The 15,754-nt window shown below is 41.4% G+C and overlaps 1 protein-coding gene across 5 annotated transcripts in view; it reads right to left on the bottom strand.

Annotated features, from left to right (window-relative positions):
- Nucleotides 1–15,754, bottom strand: part of NRCAM (neuronal cell adhesion molecule) — a 276,389-nt gene that overhangs the window by 68,164 nt on the left and 192,471 nt on the right. For all 5 annotated transcript variants that reach the window (XM_055301029.1, XM_055301030.1, XM_055301032.1 and 2 more), the window contains 3 exons: nt 8,748–8,948; nt 3,548–3,653; nt 1,230–1,426 (listed from right to left, as the gene is read on the bottom strand). In XM_055301029.1, coding sequence (XP_055157004.1) covers nt 1,230–1,426; nt 3,548–3,653; nt 8,748–8,853 — 409 coding nt within the window. In that variant the 5' untranslated portion in view covers nt 8,854–8,948. The remainder of the gene's footprint in view (nt 1–1,229; nt 1,427–3,547; nt 3,654–8,747; nt 8,949–15,754) is intronic.

The following is a 15,754-nucleotide window of genomic DNA, read 5'->3' as shown; positions in this document are numbered from 1 at the left end:
AAGTAAAAAAATTGTAATTTTCATTCACTGCCATCAATAGTATATAAATGCTGACTTGGCAATGCCAGGTCTAAAAATTTGTTATTATTAGATAAGTCATTAAAAAGATACATAATTTCAGGGTACCTAATGATTATTAGATAAATCATTAAAAAGATACATAATTTTCGGGTAGGCTCAGTGGTTGAGCCTCTGCCTTCGACTCCAGGTTGTGATCCCAGGGTCCTGGGATCGAGTCCCACATCAGGCTCCTCACAGGGAGCCTGCTTCTCCCTCTGCCTATGTGTCTGCCTCTCTCTCTGTGTCTCTCATAAATAAATTAAAAAATATTTTTTAAAAAAGAAGATACATAATTTCACTACAAGTGTGTTTTTCACGGAAGAATGGAAAACACTGAGTGTCAAAAGATTTGTTTAAACAAATAACTGTGCACCTCTATGCTATTAGCTATTAAGTAAGTGTACTCATGTATAAGATTGATATGAGAATATACATGATATGTAGATAATTCAGAAAAGGTTATAAAATAGTACTTCAGAATGAGCTTTACTGGGACACATCCATGCATTACCTGCCTAGAAAAAACGGAAAGAATGGCGGGCGGTTACTTGCTTGAGTGGAAAGGTTCATGAGTAAATTTTTCAGTTGTGTTTTTGTTGTTTGTAATTTTTTTCCCTAATAATGAATACAGGTAATAACAAGTTTCAAAATGACCAGAACTGCAAATGGTTACTCTTCTTTAAATATGTGTTCTTTAAACACAAGTTTGTTGAGAGGTCATGAGTAGCAACTACTGCCGAAGGAGCCACAATAATATCAAGGTAATGAGGCCACTCTGCTTCCAGTAAAACTCTGAAACAAAAATGTTAATTATCCATGGTCCATTTCCTACACTGAATTTATTTCTGACAGTCGTTTGGAAGTTTGCTTCATACATAAGATATGTGAGAAATTAATAATTTGATCAATTCAGGGGAAGAAACACTTTTCTTACTACTGGTGTTTTATTCTCAGTTTGCATAAAAGACACTGGGTTAGCAAAGCATTGGACGGAGGAACTCAGGGGGCAGTGGAAAGGAATAATTTTCAGGCAAAACAAAGCGAGAGTAGTTGAATCAACGGCATTGCTTTCTTGTAAGAGTATCTGGATGGTATCTGGAGGTAACAGATGCTGAGTCTCAGAGCCAGCCTTGAAATAGGGTCCCGTTTGGTGGACAAGTCCCACTTACTGGATGGACGGACAACAATGTTATTAGAAATTGCTGCTCCGCGTTCGTTCCTGGCTGTGCACTGATAGACCCCTTCGTAAGTCTCGGCTTTCCCTTCACTCATGATGTTGATTGTGAGGGTTCCTGAGCCAGGCTTCATGGTGACGAGAGGGTCCTTATCTGTGTCAAAATGAGTCCCATTTCGGGTCCAGGAGAAGCTGCCCAACACATCAAGGATTAAGCTTGTTAACATTCCAGAAAAATAGGATTACTTCCTCTTTCACAAATTCCTAGCCGATTTGTAGGTTTCTAGAAATAATGATTACATTTTCATATTCGGCCAAAGAGCAATAGGCTCCCTACCTAAAAGGTTTCATTGGGTCCTGACTTAGAAAAAAGTGCTGGCCATACATTGTAAGGTACATGTCTTCATTGGAACTAGCCGAAATCTGTCCCGAGGAAATCATGCACATAAATTGCCTGTCATTTTTCAAAGAAAATACAGAAAGTAGGTCTCCAAGGCACTCTCTCTTAGAGCTTTATTAGCATTTTTATTGTAAACTCCATTGTTCACAGAGTTCATAACCTGTCTATAAAATTTTGCTCTGGGCTGAAATGTGACAAGAAAGGCCTTCGCGGGTACTAGCACATGTGTGCGGTTAAAAGTGATCAGGCCAGTTTCAAAATGCAAAGGGAGGAGGGATTCAGTGGTGTCTTAAAAGTTGGTTATTTAAAGCGGTAATTCTACATAAAATACATTTTGAGAATTTTCAGTTCTAGAGATTGATTTTGTAAATTCCTCGGGAAGTATATGAAATTGTCAACTGAAATGAAATTCTTCTTTTTCAGTTTCATTTATGTAAAAGATGGCCCTAGATAGAAGGCATGGCGCTCAGGTAATTAAATGCTTTATAACTAGTCATAAATCCACAGAGGCCACGCTCATACAAAGGCATGAATCTCTAAACCTCACTATGTTTTCCCGGGCCACTGGGATTTCCTTTCCCACTGCTTACCCTACTGCAGTGGTTAACCCAACATCTCCGGGTGGGAGGTGGCAGGAGGTGGGTGCTACTGGCAGAGAGGAGGTGAAGAACAAGGATGCTGCTAAATACCTGACAATGCGCATGACAGCCCCCTGTTCTCACAACAAAAAAACTATCTGGCCCAAAAATAGTAGTGCAGAGTGGAACAATCCCGCCTTACAGAGAGCAGCAGGAAGCCTTAAGTCACTGTGAAACTGAAGAAGACTCCATGAAATGACATCACCTTTGGACTTGGGTGCTAGAGGTTTCTAATAATATGGCAAGAACATACTGTTTTGAAGCAAACCTCTGTGAATGTTTTTGATATACTTAAGCGTTTAGCACCAGTGAATTTTTTTTCTCAGGTGCCCATCTGCGATAGCTAGTAATGCTGGCAACAGACTCAGAAATGAAAGATCTAGAAACTGTCACCTCTTTGATATTTAAAAACCCACATTACATTTTAATAATAATAATAATCCAACTCTCCAAAGCTCCCGTGATTACTGCGCGACTGTCAGAGCATCGGCTGATTAGCCTCGGGATGCTGGCTACGTTGAAGAGCATGACCAGGCATCAGTTTCTTGTCTATAAAAATCTATTGGTTGGGCCAGATAACCTATCATGTCTCTCTCACCTCTAAAACACTGTGCAGTGCTCATGCGAAGATCCAACTGGAGAATCCTGAGGACTGAGCCCTGCCACGTCTGAAAACCCCACGTAGGACTATTTTAGAGACCTCTACAGAGCAAGGGCGGATCTTTGAAGCCATCCAATTCAACTTATTTATTTTACAGAGGAAGCAACTGAGGACCAGAGAAGAAAACAGGTTTGCCCATAAGGGCAGCAGAGCCTTTAGAAGGCTTTCCTCTGCATCTCCCTACAATTTGTGAGCCCTCTGCAGAAGGTTGTGAGTACAGAAACCCAATGATCTGTGTGTTCAAGAAGAACAAATCTGAGGATGCCTGAGTTGGAAAAGTAGAAAGCTGGGGCACCTGGGTGGCTCAGTGGTTGAGCGTCTGTTTTGCACTAAAGTCATGATCCCTGCATCCTGGAATCCAGTTCCGATCGGGCTCCCTGCATGGAGCCTGTTTCTCCCTCTGCCTATGTCTCTGCCTCTCTCCGTTGTGTCTCATGAATAAATAAATATAAACTTTTAAAAAAAGAAAGAACAAATCTGACTTTAATTCATCAGAAAGACAAAACGAATGAACCTACATGTGGTACTTCAGAGATACGCAGGACCTGAAATTCCCTTCAACATTAACACCAAAGTTTGTTTTCAGATCTGTAACAGAGCAGAAAGCCACCCACCTTGGAGGAGGTTTCCCTTTGGCCTCACACTGGATTACGATGTTCTCTCGAGGGTCGATAATGTAATCTTTTGGAGACTGTTGAGTAATGGTTGGAGGTTGTACCACTTAATCGTAGAAAGAAGAACAATGTAAAGAAATCATTTAAGATCATAAACAAAAATCACTCTTTCTATATCAAAATCACTTACCCTGGACTAAATATGTTCCAAATATCTTTAGCAATTCCTATACTGGCAGCACATACTTCGCTAGATTTTTAACTAAAAGTCTCCTAAAACCTTGAAGTCAAGGCACAGCTTCCTTTTGGTAACTTTATAGGGATTCACAGATAAAGGGATTCACAGAGCCCGTTTACCCCCCCTAAAAGTTTGGGAAAATAATCACCAAAACAAGCTTAATATTAAGACTATTTCTTTTCTGATGTAACAATGAGAAATTCTTGTGATTTTTTTTTGTTCAAATGATGCTTTTCAATAAAATTTATGAAGTTATGAGGTAAATGAGAGTTTCTTAGGAAAGAGTAACTGGCCTATAGTTCATTAGTATACTAATGTGAATTAATATTTGTCGGGAACAAATCAATTTGAGAAGTTAACATTAAAAAGATGGGTAAATTAGGGGCTTGGCATGTCTTATGAGAGCCAGGAGGTAGGTGGCTCCTAGCAGCGAAGACAGAACAGTCTCGTTTAGATCAGTGAAACTGGGAAGTGCTTGGTTATGAGAGACATTTCCATTTTGCTCTTCAAAGTGTTATCTGCTCATTTATTTTCAAATTGGATGGGGAAATTGTTCTGACCCAGAAAAACTGAATCTGAAGGAAGCTGGTATCTGGATGTCCAGGGCTCAAGCCTCGCTTAAGATCCCCATATCCTTGTTGTGAAATCAGAATCACAGAATGTTAGAACAGGAATTGGAGAAAAACAATCTCTTTCGACTTCGTTTGTCTTTCAGAGCAGGAAAATGGCTTGACTAGGAAGGCACAAAGCAGAGAAGAGGACCAAACTCTCCTGGTGGAAGCCACTGCCTGTACAACCCCAGGAAGAGCCATTTACACAGACCAGTGGTTCTTAACCCAGGGTCCCCTTGGGGGACATGTGGCCATTTCTGGAGGCAATTTTGGTTGTCACCATGGGGGCGGGAGGTGGTAGTGGCATCTGTCGGGGAGAGGCCAGAGATGCTGCTAAACATCTTACAGGACAGCCCTCCACACTGTCTGTCCCCCTCCCCCAACAAAGACTTATCTAGATCCTTTAAGCTTTTCATATCTGGGCTCTTCCCTTTCCTCTCTGCCCATGCTCTGTGCTTCCTGAAACCTCTCCCACCTGCCAAACAAGTGTTTCCAAAGCTTACTAGTTGCCCTCTGCTCTTGTCTTTCTCTACTGTGGTTAATTACTGCCAAGGCTAAATTTACCATTTCCCTGCCTGATGAGCTGCAAACGTGGTTCTATTCACCTGTCTGGTCTCCTGTCCTGTTGCTGCTGTCCACCACAACGGACACTAAAATGCTGGCTCTGACTATCCAAATGATACCGAAAGCCCAAATGAAAAGCAGAGCTCATTCCTCTCCATTTATTATACTCCTAGTAAATTGTCCCCTCCCATTAGCAAAAGCCACCCCCATCTCATGCTCTCACTCGGCCCGCTGCTCTTCCCAGGTTCCACTACCCTACAAGGAACCCTCACTGTTGAAGCCCTGTCAGTTCCCACTCTGGTCAGCACGCCAGTCTGCGGGTTAAGAACCACCCTGCTTCTTACCAGCTGTGACTTCAAGCAAGTTTCTTACCTTCTGTAAGTCTCACTTTCCTTAGACGGAAAATGGGATTTAAAAGTGGTATCTACCTCCTAGGGTCACTGGGAGGAGTCAATAAATGAACCTGTGTAAGATTCTTGGTATGTGCCAATACCATAATAGTTCAGCATTAGCTCCGTGTGAATTATTGTCATAATCATTTTCATTTGGACCAGCTTCATCTTTGAGTGATGCTTTAGGCTCTTGGAGTCTAGAGTTTGGAATGATGGAAAGAAGCCTGGAATTCCACACTCTAACGGTGGATACCCAGGTGGTGGCTCAGGGGAGTGGTGGTGGGGACTGTCAGAAGTACCTCAGTCCAATTCCTTCTATTTTTCTGCAAGTAACAGAGATGCGAGCCTGGTGGTTTCAAACCCAGAACTTCTGTTCACAGGTCTGCTGCAGATGCCACTTCTCTAGCTGCCAGGAGTTTACTGTCTACGGGCACCTGTTTGAAAAGCACTTAGGTCACCTAGCAACTAACAAATGCTCGGAGGTTGTAAGTGGAAAGATGATTTTACATGATTTTTCTGGTTAATCCAATCTCAAAGGAATTATTTTTCAAATGCCCAAAAACTAAGTTTTAGGTAGATACTAGGTGCTGCCCAACTGCCAGAGACAGCAGAGGTCTTTGCTTAGAGCAAGCCACTCAGAAACGATGTAAGTGGGGGGCTGCTTATTTGTCTTCTGCACACTTCAGAACAATAGTCAAAGTCGCTGAGCCATTATGCTGCCAGAACACTACACAGTCCTGAAGAAGCAGGACAAGGCACGGATGGCCCTGCTGACCTGGTGAAGCATCCGCGTGCATTCACCTTCTGAAAGATACCAAAAGACATGCCTTTATGCCAGCAAGCATTTAATGGCATTTAGAACCGGACAGGCATTTTCTTTAAGTTTCGTGAATTTTCTCATTGAGGTTACATCAGATGTGAATAAAGCTTGGAAGTTAGTAAAGCAGAGTATCGGTAAAGGAAAGAGTGATACCTGAGTCTTCAGAATTCATGCAGGGAATATGTTAAACTCGCTCCTTGGTTGTTTAAATCAATGTTTAGCCATAAGAAATGCACATGCTTAAAAAGACGTTAGTCACAAATCATAAACGTGTGCGTTCAATTCACAGTGTTAATTCGAAAACAAAGACATGGCCAAATTTTCACACTGCCTAGAGATTACAGAAAGACACTTACAGTCTTCAAGAAGTTTTGCTTTTTCCCCATCAATATCAGCAGGTGAGTGGGCACACAGGATTAAAGAAAACCAGATGTTAGTAATAAGAACGTTAGGACCCTGGAGATATACGGGGCATCTTGTCTATGTGGTTTGACCTAAAAAACCAGTACGGTGATGGTGGAAGCCGTGAAGTGGTCAAAGAAAGACACTCCCATTGATGGTTTTGTTTACTCCTGCCGCAGCCATTCCGCATAAACATAGGGAAGAACAAAAGGAATGCTGTAAGCAAAAAAAAAAAAAAAAAAAAAGAGGATTCTTCTAGGAATAGGAATGGCTAATTCCATTCCATGCATGTTGTGCTGGACAAGCAATTATGTTCAATTTGAAAAATAGCTGAAATCTACAATTAATCTGAGTTGTCACATACTGTGTCGTGTCTGATCCTATTATCCCAGACATCACTATGCACGTGGTAATCATACCTAACAATGGGACGTCGCTACAATGATCGTGCTCCATCCGAGCCAAATACAACACTGGCTTTAGGTTTTTCTATTTCTATGGTTCATCTTCAAGTCCGTAATTGAACTTTTCAGCGGTGTTAGCATATTTCTGCTTCAGAATCCTTCCTCACCCAGGGGTTGCTAGTACCGGCACCAAGGAGCAGCTCAGATAGTTGGGGTGTCAGGAGCAGGGGTGGGGAAGAAATTAACATTAGCATGCAATTTAAATGATTCTGCAGTGCTGCCTGTCATTGCTGCCTGCAAAGGTTAATGCAGGAGCGCCTGGGTTGTCCGTGACTTTCTTTTCATCATGGTTATGCCTCTTCTCCATTAGCAGCGATAATTGAGTTAGCCGTAGGTGACTGTTCCCCCCCCCCATTGTTAGATTGAGCAGTCAGATTAAGGGAGAATATATTTAACACAAGAGAGAACAAAGGCCCATTTCTCTCAAGTGCTTTTGTCTCTCCCGTGTGTACCTGCTAGGGCAAATGCTCACCTGGGCAATCCAACTCCAACGGGCTTAAACAATCATACTTTTTTTTTTAATTGAAATTAAGGTCCATGAATGAAAATTTTTTTGAAAGGAAGTGAAATGTTGCATTTTATTGCCCTTTAGACTCTAGATGCACAGCAAAGGAAGTCAACGAACTGTGGGGCGAACCACATCTCTTCTTAATGTCTTCCCACTGGGACTTGCAACCTTCTTTGGCAAAAAAATGACATCCTGACAATTGAAGAGCCCCCAGGAAAAGTGCTATCTTCCTTGCACCTTGGAAAGCTTGCCAAACAGATGTTCTATTCAGGAAGCTAATGGATTTAAAGAAGTCGGGCAGATCAAGAATAAAGGCCAAATCTGAAGTACAGTCACTGCCCGAATTCGAAATTCTGGTTTCTGCTGCAAGAGCCGTGACCAGTTGGAACCCAGTGTTATCTTTATTTTCCACAACCAGGCCACCCAAAGCAGGGAGAGCACAGCATGTGACTTTCATCTTAGGAAACGGGGTGGGCTCACACAGTAGCTGCTGCTGGTCCATTTCAAATAGTGTTTTTGCACATGACTTGTTTTCTCCACGAAATTTAAATTGTGGTCTCTGGTCACATTTTTAAAACCAAAGATCTTTCTCTAGGCTTTAAGTAAGATCCACATCCTAGATCCAGACTCCTCTGTACTGTGAATTTAGACCGGTTGGGATGGAAAGAAATGAATTATGGGTAGTCTCGGGGGGGGGGGGGTGCCAAGGGGTGTGTGGTTGGCTGAGAAACCATCCCCAGTCTTCCTAGAGCACTGTGAGCACATGAGGGGGCGGGGTGGGGAAGGGTGGGGTGGAGTAGTGGGGAGGAGACAAGTGGGGGAAGTCTCCATGGCCATTTCAAAGTGATTCACAGAGTTTCCTTGCAGGACTGCTCCTATCAAGAGTCGCCCATTGGGAGGATCAGGGCAGCCCACCATTCGCTCCTTCTCCATCCCCCTACCCCCCCATGGTACACAAAAGACATCTGAGGAGGAAGAAAGATAATGACCAGGAGGGGACAATGGTCTGACCGGTTCAATGGCCATTTCTGTGGTGAGACTCTTTATGAACACCAGGTGCTGTAGGTAAAAGCCAAATTAATTTTGATTAGCTCTTCAGTATCACACAGACACCTTCTGCATTCACACAGCTCACAGGGATGGGAAATGGTGGGGAGGCTTTGACTCCCGGGTGTAACAGCTTTAAAACATTAATACTTACGATCAAGAGGTACTTCCAGTGCACTAATCATCTGGCACAGGAAGAGAATCAGGGGTGCTCCGCCTGCAGATAAGCGCTTCTTTTTCGGCATTATTTTAAGCTGCATTAGCTTAACTCCTGCTGAGACCCGCAAACTGAATCTCCTTTTCTTCTTTCACAAAAGATTCACGTGCGACGTTTAAATAATTTTCATGCAGGGAACTGAAAAAGGAGAGAATGAGAATTATGGCGTGTTAGAAAGAAGGAAATGAGACGAAGTCCGCGGCCCAGAAAATCAGTTCTGTATTATACATGAACTCTGAAACGGAGCTAACTTTTAAATATTTAACTCTCAGGACGGGCATAATCATTTATTCATAAATCAGCTAAAATCAGGTCAGAAATATTTGTAGTGATGTCAAGCAAAATCTGTCCACGCTGCCATCCTTATGGTTTTCTCATTTTAAATATCTGTATTTATATCAGAGGCTATCATGGCATTTCTAAAAAAAAAAAAAAAAAAAAAAAAAACCGGGACATATAAATGAACTAGAAAGTGAGTTTAGAGGGAATGCTTAATGGCTTCTCCGTTCTAGAGATTATATTTGGGAAAGTCCAGGGCTCTGCTGCAATTTTGCTTCAAATCCCAAATACTGATTTATTTACTAGCTGAACCACCGAGGGTTAGGGCATCCCCATCTCTCACTTAGTCCAGGGCAGTAGATGTGCCCCGGGTTCCCAGTTTCAAGCTTTCCTCAGCAGTCACCCTCCTAAACCGTGGGATCCACCAAATAAAGTTCAGTATCTCCTTAAACAGATAATAGAAAAACCTCAGTGATCTGGTCTCAATACCAACCTTATCCCCTCCTGTTTGTAAAATACTTCTTTTTTTTTTTCTTTTTTTGATGGTCTATTTCTGTTTCTCTTTCTCGGGTCACTCGTTCAAAATGCTCTGAATTTTCCCACCTTCTTGCCTTTGTCTGTTCTTTTTACCTGCAAAGCTCTCTCCACCGTATTTCCTTATCAAAGTCCAATTCATTTCTTTATAGATCAGTTGAAATGGAAATATTAGTTGATCAACCAAACTAGAAGTCACTGCACCCCTCTCCTAAGAATTCCTAAAATTCCTAGTTTCACTCATGATGTATATCATACAGATACAGAAATAAACAGATCTATATTTTGGTATGCAGGCTCTCTACCCTACTCCTTCAGGCAAAGGTGGTGTCTCTCCCACTTTTGTATCCCTCTCCTGTCAACCCCCCATAGTGTGCCTGGCACAACAAAGTGTTTGTCCTACACAGAACAGCATGAAGCGTTTAATCATGTCTTCTCATTAATGAGGACAGGTGGGAGTGACCAATGGCTCTCTCAGAAGAGAGAGGGGTGTTATTATTACAGATGAGGGCAGCTCCCAAAGCTTAATTACTGAGTGATTTGTGTGATTTTTGTTATTTGGCTAATGGTGTACTTTGATAACATCCATCTTTTCTACTTAAACTGAAAGCCTCTTAAGGGTTAGAGACTACATCTTTACTGTTTCCTATTACATCCCCAGAGCCCAACACAGTGCCTGGCACATTGTGGGGTGTATATAAATATTTATAGGGATAAAAGGAAGGGGGGAAAGGGAAAAGAAATAGAGATTTAAGATCATTGAAGATGAGGTTTCTATTCAGATAGGCAGTCTGACAGCAGTCTACCTAAAGCTGTGTTTATATTTATACTACTGGCTTTGAAAACCAAACCTTCGTCTATTTGGTCAAATTAGTTATATCATGTCTGTGTGTGGAAGAGAGCTTACATGTATAAAAGGGACATGAAACAAGGCTGATAATGTGTTTTGCTAGCAACTGAATTCTGATTTGAACCTGATGACAATTGCAGTTGGGACATTTCTTGATAAAAACAAATACAAAAAAAAGGGGACTTGCTATACTAAATGTAGATGCTATATGTACATAAATATTGTTTTCTGAATGAAACACTCATATTCTGTGGTTTCGTTTACAATCCAAGAAATTTATCTCTCCATATTACAATATATAAAAATCATGCCCATTAAACTTCAAGAGGCTGATACAGAAGCTCATCCAACTATTTCTAGCCAAAACATACATCAGTCTTTTTTTTGTGTGCAAAACATATCTCCATCATTTAATCAGATTTATTTAGGTCTCTTGTGATTTTTCTGTTGAAATCAAAATTTTGAATTTATATACGAGCTTTAGAGAAAATACAAATAAATGGCACCAAAACAAGTTAATGTTACATAGCACACATATGGAGAGAGAACTCCAGAATCAAAAGCTGAGAGAAGAAATAGCACACCTGCCTGATTTCTGTGGCAGGCTAATCGGCTGTATCCCATTTACGTGCCTAGCTCTCCGAAGAGGTACAGGAGAACTAAAGCACTTTCTAAAAGATGTACCGATCAATTGCAATGCCCATAAGATCTTAAGCGGCTACATACAATTTCTAAGTTCTTAATTTATTATTTCCTTTGCCTGCCTGCCTTAATCATTCATCCTCCCAAATAGAGAAAACTGCTAGGCAGTTTCTTGTAAAAGGAAGCATCATTCAATCTGCTTTACCTTTTCAGACTCTATAGGGAATAAGGTATTGCCGTTAAATCACAGTGTCGCATAAAGAAAAAATTCAAATTTTAAGAAAAATTGAGAAAGTACTTACTTAAAGAGACATGAATAAATCCTTGCAATGAGAGGAGGTCATGAGCTAGATATGGTCTTTCTGCAGAAGTAGTAAGCTAATGGCACCAATAGCCACAAAATTGTCTCCAGCGTAGGTTCTCTTTGGGGAGGACAGAGCAACTGCCCTGCCCATCCTCTGACTCCTGCCCATGGAAAATCACCCACTCCTCCTACGTATGCCATCATAGGTGAAAAACTCAGTGCCTAAGGACAACATTAGGTCCCCAGCTCTCAGTCAAAGTGAAAATCAAATATAGCTACAGAAAATTGAGCTTTCTTTCTGTAAGAGTGATGTGCTCTGCAAGTCTTACAAAGAAAAACCACCGCTTCCACACTCCCAATATTGATGTCAACGCCCGGCCCTGCTAGGAACCCATCTGTCTTCTGGTTTACCTTGCAAATTGTTGGTCATTCTCTCTTACCTGAGAACCGTGAGTTAAAACTAAACTGTTTATGCAATTACATTAAATGAATGAAACCCCAGTTTGAAATAGCAGCATCATATTTAGTCAGGGCCAAAGAGTATGTTAGTACAACACAGGTTGAAATTTAAAAAAAAAAAAAATGCACTTTTTTTTTTAATTTTTAAAGATTTTTATCTATTTATTTGAGAAAGAGAGGGGGCAGACAGCATATACGAGAGGGGCAGAGGGAGAGAGAGAGAATCTCAAGCAGACTCCAGCCTAAGCAGAGAGCATAACCCAGGGCTTAATCCCAGGATCCTGAGATCGTGACCTGAGCCGAAACCAAGGGTCAGACAACTAGTAGGCCCAAGTTCAGAATATAATTCACCTTGATACTTAAAACCACATATATTGTTAAAATCACCCCAGAGTATTGATAAACAGAAAAGCCTTTTAATAATTCCCTTCATTTAGCTAATTCAAAGCAACTCTTCACATATTACCCACAGAACTTCTGAAACAGAAGGGAGAGAAACCTCTCCCTTCCTCAGTAAATTTTTCATCATCAGAAAAGAAACACAAGTCAAGGTTCCCTTATTTCTTTTTGCCCAAAATGTATATTAATCACAGAGCAAATGTTCCCCTGCATTATTTACCATATATTTAAAAAGAAAATCCTTAAGTTTTGACAAAGGATTCATATGAAGCCCAAGAAACTCCTGTTTCTTCTCCTGTTGCTCACTTAAGAAGTCTTGTCATTTGAAAGAAAATAAAATCCTTGTTTTTTTCTCTCAAGTGAAAGATGAGATTATTTTAATGAAGAAAATATATCAGCTCTTTACCAGAGCCAGAAGGCCATGCACTACTCACCATTTCATTTTCTGCATCCCAACATGGGTGGGTCAATGTTGTTTGTACAACATAACATTATCTATTCTCTAAGCCAATAAACAAATATTCTTATGTGACTGGATGCCCTTGGGCACACTGATTATGTGTGACCATCGGTGTCTGGCCTCTCTCACTGGATGTGACACTATCTTGACTAGGAAGGGTGTTTTTCTGCAGTCAACTTGGGGATTGTTACTTTTTATATTTTTTTAAATATTTACCATTAGAATGAGCACATTAATGTCCATTCTAGCCCATGCTTGTAGTCTTCCATCACAGATGCTGAGTCTGAGACTAGGGAAGGAAGGTCAATGAGAAATGGACAATGACTGCATCATTAACACATCAACAAAGTCACACTTAAATCTATACAACTACATTACCATGAAAACACCCTAGGAAAAGCAGTCTGGAATTAGGTGAGGACAGAGATTGTAACGGTCTCTTCAAATAACAAGGTAAACTTTGAGAAGCACCAAAGAACATGTTTCTAATTTCCTCCTAGCCCAAAAGGATCCCACAGTAGAATTTCAACAAGGAATCTGGTAGCTAGAACCTAGAACAGTACGCAAGGATAGGTGGACAATTAACAGATGTTTTTACCCAAATAATAGATGATAGAACACATCTTGATAAATCTTCATTCTTCAGGGCACCATAAATGGTTATCTTATTTGATATTTGTAAAAAACTCAGAATATAGGAAAGCAGGTACTGTACCCATTTAATAGATGAGAAGGAAAAAAAAAAAAGGCCAGTCACAATGGCTATTATTCACTGAACACCTTCCATGTGCCCGGAATGACACTGACATGCATTCACTCACCTTATCTGGCCAATAACCCCAAAGGTAAGCTCTATTACACTTCCCAATTGACTGATACGGAATCCGAGATGCAGAATGGCAAAGTCACCTGCTGAAGGGCATACACCAGTGTGTGAAGTGCCAGACCCAGAGTTCCAGTTCTGAAAAGTTCTGGAGCTTCCAGCCCTTTCACATTGCCTCACCCTGAGAAGCCTCTAGCATTCCCCTTCCCTCTCATAGCTTCTTACTTGGCATTTTGCTAACAAACAAATAGAATTACCAAGTTTGGTCACTGATGTTGGAAAAAAAAAGTACCAATGGTTTCTGAATATCCACAGAATATCTTCTCAGTGTTGTTCATAGCATGACTTTGGGGTCTTTTCATGAGGCATTCCACATGAATAGTTCAGCTGGAATTGTACCACATGCAGACCCTGGCCTTTTAAAGGAGTTGCTAGTTAGGACAATGCAGACAAGACATGCTTTAAAAAGTCATTTTTAAAAGTAGATACTATATGCCCGTGGCACAACATCCATAAGGTACAGAGGAACATAAATTCAAAGGAAGCAACCCTAGCAACCCCATTTCTCTTGGAGTTTTGCAAACTGTTCTAGACACATTCCATGAATAAGAAGTGTAAACATATATAAACCAAGATTTTAAGGATCTCTTGAATTTAGAAAAAATTTTATCAGCCTTTTTGTCTTTGAAGTTAGATAATTGAAAATACCAATGCCTTTCAGCAAGATCTAGCTTTCTGCATCTCATGCAATTATTTGGATACTGGCTTTTCCCACACTTCCTTTGTTTAGCACGGCCAATTACAGGAAAAAAGTAGTAGACAATGACATAATTGAAAGATCTAAGACAAAGGGTAAAGCATGTTTAATGCAAAGTCCATACGGGTGAGACTACTAGTGACCCTGACCAAGGAAGACACCTGTTCTACACTTGTGCAGCGGTTATCTGACAACAGCCGGCCAGATCAGCCTCAGGGGCGTCAGAGCTGACTGCAGAAGGAAGGACAGGGGTAGTAAGAGAGAAGGGGAACAGTGCTTCTCAGAGGAAGCCTTACTCCTCCCATCTCCAAATCCAATCACAGTTGACCATGAATGAAGGGAAGACTATTCCACTCTGAATGCTTGCTATGATCAGCATGTCCTTCTGCATTGACCCCACCACCCTGACCAAGGCTGGCAGAGACAAGGGCCGGGAGTGGGACCCGGATAGCAGCCATGTTGAGCCTATTGAGATGACTAGGCTGTTTTAAATGACCAACAAAGTGGCAACAAACTCCTTCCTCAGGGGGAGGGTAAATATGAGGCAGTGAGGGAGAGTGAGTTGATAGTTTGGAGTGGGAACAAAGGCCAGAGGGCACACAGAACCAAGGCAGCATGAGCAACCATGAGTAAGCAGAGGTTATGGGGTGTCAAGAGCAGAAGGAAGCAGGGGGTAGCAAGAGGATGAGTAGAACAGATTGTTGCCAAGTGACTGCAGCATCACAGAACACTATTGTACTGTGATCACCAGGCCTCTCAAACTCTTGGTTTCCAGACAATGCTCCAATTTGCTATGAAGTTTACCAGAAGAGTGGGTGTGGGTGAAAGGTCTTCCTATCTTTCTCCCATCTTGTGAACTGAAACAAGTCTTCGTGAGTGTGCTAGGTAGACTGTTACATGGGTGACCCATGGGCAAGCACTCCTCATAGCATCTATACCCTGTAGTCCCCCTCTCACAATGGCTCTGGGTTTGGCTACATGAGGTTGTCGGACACATGGGATTCTAGCAAGAATGACAGAAGCAGAGGTGTGGTGAGCATTTGCTCACTGGGGCTTAGCCTCTTGCAATTTCTCTCTGGGAAGTCCGAGCTACACTCCTAAATGAGGAGAAGCCAGTGGAAAGAGATCCTAGGGAGATGAAAAGCCATCTTGGCCTTTCTGGGCCCAACTGAGCTCCCAGAGAAAAGCCACAGAGCAAGTGACTTGTTAAACCACATGTAGCAGAAGAACCATCTGAAATCAGAGAACCAGATGTTGACCATCTGAGGTGAACAAGCCCTTAGAATTAAGGAAACCAATAAATTGTTATTTCAAGCCACCAAATTCAGGGGCAATTTGTTACATAGCCACAGATACCTGGAACAATCAATAAGATAGACAAATTGAGACAGCCTGTTTCTTGTAACCAGAAAGAGCTTAATATTTAACTCTGAATAC

This window comes from Nyctereutes procyonoides, unplaced genomic scaffold, assembly GCF_905146905.1.
Source record: "Nyctereutes procyonoides isolate TBG_1078 unplaced genomic scaffold, NYPRO_anot_genome, whole genome shotgun sequence".
NCBI classification, from domain to species: Eukaryota; Metazoa; Chordata; class Mammalia; order Carnivora; family Canidae; genus Nyctereutes; species Nyctereutes procyonoides.
Note: the sequence above shows the minus strand (reverse complement) of the source record. Positions and strands in the feature narration are given on the sequence as shown.